The sequence below is a fragment of the Nylanderia fulva genome, unplaced genomic scaffold (genome assembly GCF_048542155.1).
Source record: "Nylanderia fulva isolate GAGA-0341 unplaced genomic scaffold, ASM4854215v1 Scaffold32, whole genome shotgun sequence".
Classification (NCBI taxonomy): domain Eukaryota; kingdom Metazoa; phylum Arthropoda; class Insecta; order Hymenoptera; family Formicidae; genus Nylanderia; species Nylanderia fulva.
This window is the reverse complement of record NW_028190390.1, coordinates 763,661-776,138: the sequence shown is the minus strand read 5'-3', so window position 1 is coordinate 776,138 and position 12,478 is coordinate 763,661. Positions and strand designations below refer to the sequence as shown.

The following is a 12,478-nucleotide window of genomic DNA, read 5'->3' as shown; positions in this document are numbered from 1 at the left end:
ACAGTTTTATTTGATATCGATATTTCTAAACGTTATTCTTACTTTTTATAACGTTATTTTTTTAGTTCAATCTTATTTAATATGACGCATCGAAATATATGTCTTTAATAAATATAAATGATACGAATTGTATTTTTCTGTAATCTTTTGTATTTTATTTTAGATTTTTTTAAGATTAAAGACACGAAAGATATACTAATGCCTTTTTTCTAAACTCCGCATATCATCTTAACAAAATAACACATATTACTAACATATGAATTTATTTTCCGGTTGTTATAATGAATACTGTGTCTACAGCTTTAAGCTTTTCCTCCATAATTGATAATTTTTTTATAGATTATTAGCAAGTATAAAATTAAATATTTATAGCAACTGAATTATTCTTAAATTCTTAACGTATATAATATAATAATAATATAATAAAAATAATTAATAAAGAATACAATTAAAAAATTACATATTTTTCTAGAAATGACTCGAAAACGTTAGATTGGCTGTTCGTGCTTCATATATTGAATTTTGCACTTTTTAAAAGACATTAATCGATGGACATCTGGTAACAGAAAGATATTTAGCATTATTCTTAGCTATTAAACGAGCTATAGATATAAGTATAATACTTATTTATCATCGAATGACATAATAACCAATAATTGTATATTGTTGCATCAGTATAAAATTACAGTCTAACATAATATTCGCACAATATTTATATCTCTCCTTCTTGACTAATTTTGACAAAACATTATTAATGTTTAATTTTATCTCTATAAAATCTGTTTATTGATATTTGAAATGACATACATATTAAACTTCTTTATTTTTACCAGCAAAGTTTTCGTAGTTCATAACTTGTTTATTTTTATAATATATTCTATTTGTCCCTCGTGTGTTACTTTCTTTCGTTGATATGACATATGACATTCAGTCTAAAGTATATAATAAAAGTAAAAATCGCAGGCAGTCGACAGTCTCAAACAATCGACGAAATATAACGTAACATAATGGCTAACAAAAAGAAGAAGAGCAGTGCTTTGGATGTGAAGGAATCATTGGAGGCGGTAAAATTTATTGAGAAATATGCACAAGACGTAAGGATCGACTTGGAGAAACTCAAAAAATTTGCAAATTTGGTATGTTTATCTAACATTAGTTATAAAATTTTTGAACATTTATACTATTTGCTTTCTGTTTTAATAGTTCAAAAATGTTAAGTAATTCAAAAATTTATTAAAATTTTAATGGGCGCACAATGTGTTCGATCACTTTAATTTCAATCACCTTAAGATCTTATTTCAAATTAATATAAGCATACATACAAAGAATGATAAACAGGGGAAATATCTGTCAAATTTTATTTTGTAAATTTAATTTTTAGGACTAATATGTCTAAAAAATACATATTTTAATTAAAATTACATCAAAAGAAAGGAGAAAAAGATTTATTTTCAAATTTTCAAATTAATTTTTCAATATATAATATCGAAAAACTATGTTCTAGTTCTAATTATTTGACTTATTTTCTGAGATACATTACCTCGTTTACTTTCACAATCAATTGCATGATATTCTTCACACAGATATATAAGTAGTATAAAAAAAAACATTTTCGTATTATTCGCGATTTGTATAAGTATTGCAGAAATATTTGACAAATCACTATATTGTTTTACTTGTTGCAATTAAACAATATTTTGAAATTATTATTGTACAAATTTAATTAACGTTTCTTGTTTAAAACACTCTTCTTCTAAAGAATATAACGTTAAAATAAGCATTTAAATTGTTTATGTAGCTAATACAGTTTTTGACCGAGAATAACATGAATCATACGAAAAGACTCTTAAATACTTCTATCCGTTCGGAACACTATCCGAATTTCACTGAAGAAACGGTGGATTGGCTGTTCGTGTTTCATACATTGAATTTTTCACTCTTCTATCCACAAGGCATTAAGCAATGGCGAGCTGGTGATAAAGATGGATTTTATGCATTAAGTTTTGCTATCAAACGAGCTATAGATGTAAGTGCAATACTCCTTCGTATTAGAATGATATTGTATGCACAACTTTAATTTATATCACTCACCCGATTATTAGTTTTGATAAAACATTTCTAAAGTTTATTTTTATCATAAAGTCAATTTGTTTATATTTTAAAATGTCATATTTTTTTTGTTTTTTGCCAACAAAGCATTCGTCAGTTTTGTAGTTTTTTACCAATTTATTTCTCACAATAATATATCCTAATTATCATCTTTTACATGTTTCAAATTATTAAAAAATACTTTATAATATGTCAATCTTAATATTATTTTAAAAAATATGATACTTGTGCAACATTCTATATTTTTACGTACATATTGTAAATTTCTTAGATACTAATTTAAAATACATTGAAACATATATTTCTATATAATTTTTCTAAAGAATATAATACATTTCAAACTTCAATTTATTATGATGAGCAATTATAAAAATACTTAAATATACAAGTCCTATATGATACATTGTCTTCGTTTATTTATATAAAATATAAAAATAAAATTGTTTTATATTTTTATTTATTTCAGATAAGAAGTAAATTTCGTTTAGGTTAATTATTTGTACACGGGGCACGAACTTTCTTAATCTGACAAATAAACAAATTTCAATTTGAGATTTTTGATATACTATCTATCCCTATTGAAACTATATCTACAATTTGGGGATTATTTTTATTTTTAGCTATACCTATCTATTTTCCTTAAATACTTTGAGGCAAAAAAAAATATCGCAGCAAAGTCGCTAAATACTTTCCCCGATATATTTGTCACCTTTGATTCTTTAACACTCAGGTATAGCTAAAAATTCTTCAATTAAAAATGCAGCTTCAAAGGAGATAAATGGTTTAAAAAAATCTCGATTTTAAATTTATTTATAGTGTCTGACTAATTTTAAGAAAAATCGCGGCGGTGATCAGTGTGCGAATAATTAGTTTGGACGAATATTATTTCTTTCTTGAAACAGACGCACTATTACACGCGTATGACTTTCATTTGTTTAAATATTAATAGATTAAATTTAAAAGTTTGTCACATAAAAAGTTTCATTAAAATTTCAGTATTTAATATAATTGTATTCCTAATATCTGTGTCTGACTCTAATTATAATTATCTTTATATTTAAAATACTTTTATATTGTGTTTATATTATATATATATATATATAATAGGAAATTCTTTTTTAATTTAATATGCAATATAATGCTTGTCATAGAACGAAAAGCCTTTATGGGATCCCAAATATTACTCAAAACTGACACTAAATGAGTTGGAAGATATTTTCCGCAGTGACGATGGCGAAACTACCATTCCACTTCTAAACGAACGACTTACGGCTTTACATCAGATTGGAAACGTTTTACTCGAAAAATATGAAGGTATAAATTTAGAAATTGAGTAAAAAAGAAATTTTCATTGTAAAACATTTTATTATAATCGATGTAACAGAACTCGTTCAGAACCAATTCTCTGTTTCTTGAGAAAAGAAAAAAGAATCTCGTGTCTGGAAATTCAATTAGATGTAGATGTTATAAACAATACATGTCTTACATTTACAAAAATGTATATAATTCTTATTAAAATAATAGATATATAATTAATATCGTTACAGGCACTTTTAAAAACTGTATCAAATCAGCGGAATATAATTCAGACAAATTGATGAAATTACTTTTCGATGAATTTGAACCATATCGAGACGAAGCAAAATACAGAAATAAAACAGGTAATTATTGATGATAGTATTACAGAGAAGGTTGCGAATTATACACACCGCGATATCAAACAACGAAAAAAAATCAGTAATATTAAAATATAATAACATTAAATGTTTGTGTAACAATAAATTAATTAATAATTTAATGTTCATACTTTGAGGCGAATATTTTATACTATATTATTCATAGACATATTTGAATATATTTATTGTAGACGTATTTAAACATATTTCTTTATAAACGTCAGTAAAAATTGCTCTCTATGTTACGAGACATTTTTATTTTTCAAGATTATTTTAGAAACAAAAAAATTTGTACAGTATAATTTTTAATATTCTATTTAGTTGACATTTTCGTCAATTAATGTATGTTATACAAATATACTTGCAATTTTTATAATAAAATAGTTTGAATAATTTAGCAGTTTTTGTATATTATTTAAAAATATTAATCTGTTAATATTATATACGTTTATTTAATTATTTTTCAGTTCGTTTGTATACCAAAGCTAATTCACTAATAAAAGACATATGGGCATGCTATAAGAAAAAGAATATGTTTCATCTAAATAAAGAAAATATGATGTCTACGATGTTTATTGACTATCGTAGTCCTATAGTACTCTTTTATTGTAAAGTTCTTACGAATGGTAATAAGCGCCTGCCGAAATTCAAAAATAACGGTAAGATACTTATATAAAATAACCTTTTACTAATGACAAATCCTAAATTTTTATCAATTCTTTTATTCTACGAATTTTTACGTGTTACGTTTTAATATTTATACTTGTATATTTATATCTTGCGTTTTCAGTTAATTATAACATACTGCATTTATTTACAGATCAACTACTTAAACATGGAGACGCAGAAGAACTTGAGTTACGCGCTTGCTCTCTTGTCGCAGTTAATAAAATATTAAAACAGATTGAAAAAGAATGGCGTAACAAGTATCCAGAATATGATCGTCAAAACATATTGCATCTGATTGACAATTACTTGCTTTTGATGATATCTCATCGTTTTGATAAATATGTTTGTGATCATCCATTGCGTTATATTGAATCTGTGTACTATTAGGAATATAAAAATATAATGTAATATCTTTTCTTGATAATTGTGTGGTGATACTTATATGACATTTATATATTATCGATTGAGATGCATGTTTTAATATAATTTTAATTTTAAAACAAATTTCTTACCAAAACAAAATATTTTATATATAATAATATATAATTATTTCGAAATATATAAAATTATACATATAATCGCAAAAATATATATATGAAATATGTCCATACATAATTAGATAAAATGCTTCTTATATATAATTATATAAATTTATATATATATATATATATATAATATATAATAAATAAGTATTTTTCATATACATATATAAATATATATGTTTCTTATATTCTTCATATACATATATAAATATATATATTTCATTTATAATTAAACATGATTATCTATAAACCCTTATAATTTATATATTTTATATAATTATGGATATATTTCACATATAACTTTACGATTATATGTATAATTATATAATAATTTATATATAATTATATACAAAAAATTTTTTACCGAGTTTTCTCATTATAATACAAATATTATTGATAAATTTGATAAGAATTTAATGAATGCATATAACAGAAATGTAATGTACGTAAAAGATACAATGATATTTTAATTAATTTCCACTTTGCTGATTACATATTAGAACGAGTATAGAATGTAAAACTTTTGCATAATTTTCCTATACTTTGTTTTTAATAGCTTATTTTTAAATTTAAGAATTTATATTTGTAATTTAAGTTTCAAATTTTCTTTATTACTGTTTTCTGCGGCAAACTGATTTCAATAAACGATTACAAATGCATATGAGAAAAGATTTTTTTCTCTAACATTTTATTATACAATATATATATATATGTATAACACATATACATATATATAATTGCTTTTTCTACTTAATTATATTCATATTTTATTAATAATGCAAAAGTTTTAGAATATTATGAATTACATTGTCTTTTATAATTAGCAACGTGCAAAATTAATTATTTCAATCCTTAAATTTGGCGTGCGATATCATTTAATGTTCTAATTTAAATGCGATTTCTAGTTTTATAACAGTTTTATTTGATATCGATATTTCTAAACGTTATTCTTACTTTTTATAACGTTATTTTTTTAGTTTAATCTTATTTAATATGACGCATCGAAATATATGTCTTTAATAAATATAAATGATACGAATTGTATTTTTCTGTAATCTTTTGTATTTTATTTTAGATTTTTTTAAGATTAAAGACACGAAAGATATACTAATGCCTTTTTTCTAAACTCCGCATATCATCTTAACAAAATAACACATATTACTAACATATGAATTTATTTTCCGGTTGTTATAATGAATACTGTGTCTACAGTTTTAAGCTTTTCCTCCATAATTGATAATTTTTTTATAGATTATTAGCAAGTATAAAATTAAATATTTATAGCAACTGAATTATTCTTAAATTCTTAACGTATATAATATAATAATAATATAATAAAAATAATTAATAAAGAATACAATTAAAAAATTACATATTTTTCTAGAAATGACTCGAAAACGTTAGATTGGCTGTTCGTGCTTCATATATTGAATTTTGCACTTTTTAAAAGACATTAATCGATGGACATCTGGTAACAGAAAGATATTTAGCATTATTCTTAGCTATTAAACGAGCTATAGATATAAGTATAATACTTATTTATCATCGAATGACATAATAACCAATAATTGTATATTGTTGCATCAGTATAAAATTACAGTCTAACATAATATTCGCACAATATTTATATCTTTCTTTCTTGACTAATTTTGACAAAACATTATTAATGTTTAATTTTATCTCTATAAAATCTGTTTATTGATATTTGAAATGACATACATATTAAACTTCTTTATTTTTACCAGCAAAGTTTTCGTAGTTCATAACTTGTTTATTTTTATAATATATTCTATTTGTCCCTCGTGTGTTACTTTCTTTCGTTGATATGACATATGACATTCAGTCTAAAGTATATAATAAAAGTAAAAATCGCAGGCAGTCGACAGTCTCAAACAATCGACGAAATATAACGTAACATAATGGCTAACAAAAAGAAGAAGAGCAGTGCTTTGGATGTGAAGGAATCATTGGAGGCGGTAAAATTTATTGAGAAATATGCACAAGACGTATGGATCGACTTGGAGAAACTCAAAAAATTTGCAAATTTGGTATGTTTATCTAACATTAGTTATAAAATTTTTGAACATTTATACTATTTGCTTTCTGTTTTAATAGTTCAAAAATGTTAAGTAATTCAAAAATTTATTAAAATTTTAATGGGCGCACAATGTGTTCGATCACTTTAATTTCAATCACCTTAAGATCTTATTTCAAATTAATATAAGCATACATACAAAGAATGATAAACAGGGGAAATATCTGTCAAATTTTATTTTGTAAATTTAATTTTTAGGACTAATATGTCTAATAAATACATATTTTAATTAAAATTACATCAAAAGAAAGGAGAAAAAGATTTATTTTCAAATTTACAAATTAATTTTTCAATATATAATATTGAAAAACTATGTTCTAGTTCTAGTTATTTGACTTATTTTCTGAGATACATTACCTCGTTTACTTTCACAATCAATTGCATGATATTCTTCACACAGATATATAAGTAGTATAAAAAAAAACATTTTCGTATTATTCGCGATTTGTATAAGTATTGCAGAAATATTTGACAAATCACTATATTGTTTTACTTGTTGCAATTAAACAATATTTTAAAATTATTATTGTACAAATTTAATTAACGTTTCTTGTTTAAAACACTCTTCTTCTAAAGAATATAACGTTAAAATAAGCATTTAAATTGTTTATGTAGATAATACAGTTTTTGACCGAGAATAACATGAATCAAATGAAAAGACTCTTAAATACTTCTATCCGTTCGGAACACTATCCGAATTTCACTGAAGAAACGGTGGATTGGCTGTTCGTGTTTCATACATTGAATTTTTCACTCTTCTATCCACAAGGCATTAAGCAATGGCGAGCTGGTGATAAATATGGATTTTATGCATTAAGTTTTGCTATCAAACGAGCTATAGATGTAAGTGCAATACTCCTTCGTATTAGAATGATATTGTATGCACAACTTTAATTTATATCACTCACCTGTTATTAGTTTTGATAAAACATTTCTAAAGTTTATTTTTATCATAAAGTCAATTTGTTTATATTTTAAAATGTCATATTTTTTTTGTTTTTTGCCAACAAAGCATTCGTCAGTTTTGTAGTTTTTTACCAATTTATTTCTCACAATAATATATCCTAATTATCATCTTTTACATGTTTCAAATTATTAAAAAATACTTTATAATATGTCAATCTTAATATTATTTTAAAAAATATGATACTTGTGCAACATTCTATATTTTTACGTACATATTGTAAATTTCTTAGATACTAATTTAAAATACATTGAAACATATATTTCTATATAATTTTTCTAAAGAATATAATACATTTCAAACTTCAATTTATTATGATGAGCAATTATAAAAATACTTAAATATACAAGTCCTATATGATACATTGTCTTCGTTTATTTATATAAAATATAAAAATAAAATTGTTTTATATTTTTATTTATTTCAGATAAGAAGTAAATTTCGTTTAGGTTAATTATTTGTACACGGGGCACGATCTTTTTAATCTGACAAATAAACAAATTTCAATTTGAGATTTTTGATATACTATCTATCCCTATTGAAACTATATCTACAATTTGGGGATTATTTTTATTTTTAGCTATACCTATCTATTTTCCTTAAATACTTTGAGGCGAAAAAAAATATCGCAGCAAAGTCGCTAAATATTTTCCCCGATATATTTGTCACCTTTGATTCTTTAGCAGTCAGGTATAGCTAAAAATTCTTCAATTAAAAATGCAGCTTCAAAGGAGATAAATGGTTTAAAAAGATCTCGATTTTAAATTTATTTATAGTGTCTGACTAATTTTAAGAAAAATCGCGGCGGTGATCAGTGTGCGAATAATTAGTTTGGACGAATATTATTTCTTTCTTGAAACAGACGCACTATTACACGCGTATGACTTTCATTTGTTTAAATATTAATAGATTAAATTTAAAAGTTTGTCACATAAAAAGTTTCATTAAAATTTCAGTATTTAATATAATTGTATTCCTAATATCTGTGTCTGACTCTAATTATAATTATCTTTATATTTAAAATACTTTTATATTGTGTTTATATTATATATATATATATATAATAGGAAATTCTTTTTTAATTTAATATGCAATATAATGCTTGTCATAGAACGAAAAGCCTTTATGGGATCCCAAATATTACTCAAAACTGACACTAAATGAGTTGGAAGATATTTTCCGCAGTGACGATGGCGAAACTACCATTCCACTTCTAAACGAACGACTTACGGCTTTACATCAGATTGGAAACGTTTTACTCGAAAAATATGAAGGTATAAATTATGAAATTGAGTAAAAAAGAAATTTTCATTGTAAAACATTTTATTGTAATCGATGTAACAGAACTCGTTCAGAACCAATTCTCTGTTTCTTGAGAAAAGAAAAAAGAATCTCGTGTCTGGAAATTCAATTAGATGTAAATGTTATAAACAATACATGTCTTACATTTACAAAAATGTATATAATTCTTATTAAAATAATAGATATATAATTAATATCGTTACAGGCACTTTTGAAAACTGTATCAAATCAGCGGAATATAATTCAGATAAATTAATGAAATTACTTTTCGATGAATTTGAACCATATCGAGACGAAGCAAAATACAGAAATAAAACAGGTAATTATTGATGATAGTATTACAGAGAAGGTTGCGAATTATACACACCGCGATATCAAACAACGAAAAAAAATCAGTAATATTAAAATATAATAACATTAAATGTTTGTGTAACAATAAATTGATTAATAATTTAATGTTCATACTTTGAGGCGAATATTTTATACTATATTATTCATAGACATATTTGAATATATTTATTGTAGACGTATTTAAACATATTTGTTTATAAACGTCAGTAAAAATTGCTCTCTATGTTACGAGACATTTTTATTTTTCAAGATTATTTTAGAAACAAAAAAATTTGTACAGTATAATTTTTAATATTCTATTTAGTTGACATTTTCGTCAATTAATGTATGTTATACAAATATACTTGCAATTTTTATAATAAAATAGTTTGAATAATTTAGCAGTTTTTGTATATTATTTAAAAATATTAATCTGTTAATATTATATACTTTTATTTAATTATTTTTCAGTTCGTTTGTATACCAAAGCTAATTCACTAATAAAAGACATATGGGCATGCTATAAGAAAAAGAATATGTTTCATCTAAATAAAGAAAATATGATGTCTACGATGTTTATTGACTATCGTAGTCCTATAGTACTCTTTTATTGTAAAGTTCTTACGTATGGTAATAAGCGCCTGCAGAAATTAAAAAATAACGGTAAGATACTTATATAAAATAACCTTTTACTAATGACAAATCCTAAATTTTTATCAATTCTTTTATTCTACGAATTTTTACGTGATACGTTTTAATATTTATACTTGTATATTTATATCTTGCGTTTTCAGTTAATTATAACATACTGCATTTATTTACAGATCAACTACTTAAACATGGAGACGCAGAAGAACTTGAGTTACGCGCTTGCTCTCTTCTCGCAGTTAATAAAATATTAAAACAGATTGAAAAAGAATGGCGTAACAAGTATCCAGAATATGATCGTCAAAACATATTGCATCTGATTGACAATTACTTGCTTTTGATTATACCTCATCGTTTTGATAAATATGTTTGTGATCAGCCATTGCGTTATATTGAATCTGTGTACTATTAGGAATATAAAAATATAATGTAATATCTTTTCTTGATAATTGTGTGGTGATACTTATATGACATTTATATATTATCGATTGAGATGCATGTTTTAATATAATTTTAATTTTAAAACAAATTTCTTACCAAAACAAAATATTTTATATATAATAATATATAATTATTTCGAAATATATAAAATTATACATATAATCGCAAAAATATATATATGAAATATGTCCATACATAATTAGATAAAATGCTTCTTATATATAATTATATAAATTTATATATATATATATATATAATAAATAAGTATTTTTCATATACATATATAAATATATATGTTTCTTATATTCTTCACATATACATATATAAATATATATATATTTCATATATAATTAAACATGATTATCTATAAACCCTTATAATTTATATATTTTATATAATTATGGATATATTTCACATATAACTTTACGATTATATGTATAATTATATAATAATTTATATATAATTATATACAAAAAATTTTTTACCAAGCTTTCTCATTATAATACAAATATTATTGATAAGTTTGATAAGAATTTGACAAATGCATATAACAGAAATGTTGTGTACATATAAAATACAATGATAATTTAATTAATTTCCACTTTGCTGATTACATATTAGAACGAGTATAGAATGTAATACTTTTGCATAATTTTCCTATACTTTGTTTTTAATAGCTTATTTTTAAATTTAAGAATTTATATTTGTAATTTAAGTTTCAAATTTTCTTTATTACTGTTTTCTGCGGCAAACTGATTTCAATAAACGATTACAAATGCATATGAGAAAAGATTTTTTTCTCTAACATTTTATTATACAATATATATATATATATATATATATATATATATATATGTGTATAACACATATACATATATATAATTGCTTTTTCTACTTAATTATATTCATATTTTATTAATAATGCAAAAGTTTTAGAATATTTTAAATTACATTGTCTTTTATAATTAGTAACGTGCAAAATTAATTATTTCAATCCTTAAATTTTGCGTGCGATATCATTTAATGTTCTAATTTAAATGCGATTTCTAGTTTTATAACAGTTTTATTTGATATCGATATTTCTAAACGTTATTCTTACTTTTTATAACGTTATTTTTTCAGTTTAATCTTATTTAATATGTTGCATCGAAATATATGTCTTTAATAAATATATATGATACGATTTGCATTTTTCTGTAATCTTTTGTATTTTATTTTAAATTTTTTTAAGATTAAAGACACGAAAGATATACTAATGCCTTTTTTCTAAACTCCGCATATCATCTTAACAAAATAACACATATTACTAACATATGAATTTATTTTCCGGTTGTTATAATGAATACTGTGTCTACAGTTTTAAGCTTTTCCTCCATAATTGATAATTTTTTTATAGATTATTAGCAAGTATAAAATTAAATATTTATAGCAACTGAATTATTCTTAAATTCTTAACGTATATAATATAATAATAATATAATAAAAATAATTAATAAAGAATACAATTAAAAAATTACATATTTTTCTAGAAATGACTCGAAAACGTTAGATTGGCTGTTCGTGCTTCATATATTGAATTTTGCACTTTTTAAAAGACATTAATCGATGGACATCTGGTAACAGAAAGATATTTAGCATTATTCTTAGCTATTAAACGAGCTATAGATATAAGTATAATACTTATTTATCATCGAATGACATA

At 23.1% G+C, this 12,478-nt stretch overlaps 3 protein-coding genes across 6 annotated transcripts in view; 2 read left to right on the top strand and 1 right to left on the bottom strand.

The window, feature by feature from the left end:
* LOC114945579 (kin of IRRE-like protein 1) overlaps window positions 1-12,478 on the bottom strand; it is a 652,455-nt gene that overhangs the window by 338,636 nt on the left and 301,341 nt on the right. The window lies entirely within an intron of this gene.
* LOC114945585 (queuosine 5'-phosphate N-glycosylase/hydrolase-like) lies at window positions 955-4,966 on the top strand. The gene is made up of 6 exons (XM_085484866.1): window positions 955-1,136; window positions 1,799-2,026; window positions 3,261-3,423; window positions 3,657-3,770; window positions 4,253-4,444; window positions 4,606-4,966. The coding sequence occupies exons 1-6, from the start codon at window positions 1,008-1,010 to the stop codon at window positions 4,839-4,841; spliced, it is 1,062 nt and encodes a 353-aa protein (XP_085340992.1). The 5' UTR covers window positions 955-1,007; the 3' UTR covers window positions 4,842-4,966.
* Window positions 6,844-10,872, top strand: LOC114945584 (queuosine 5'-phosphate N-glycosylase/hydrolase-like). Its single transcript, XM_085484865.1, has 6 exons — window positions 6,844-7,044; window positions 7,707-7,934; window positions 9,167-9,329; window positions 9,563-9,676; window positions 10,159-10,350; window positions 10,512-10,872. Exons 1-6 carry the CDS (start codon window positions 6,916-6,918, stop codon window positions 10,745-10,747), a joined length of 1,062 nt encoding a protein of 353 aa, XP_085340991.1. The 5' UTR covers window positions 6,844-6,915; the 3' UTR covers window positions 10,748-10,872.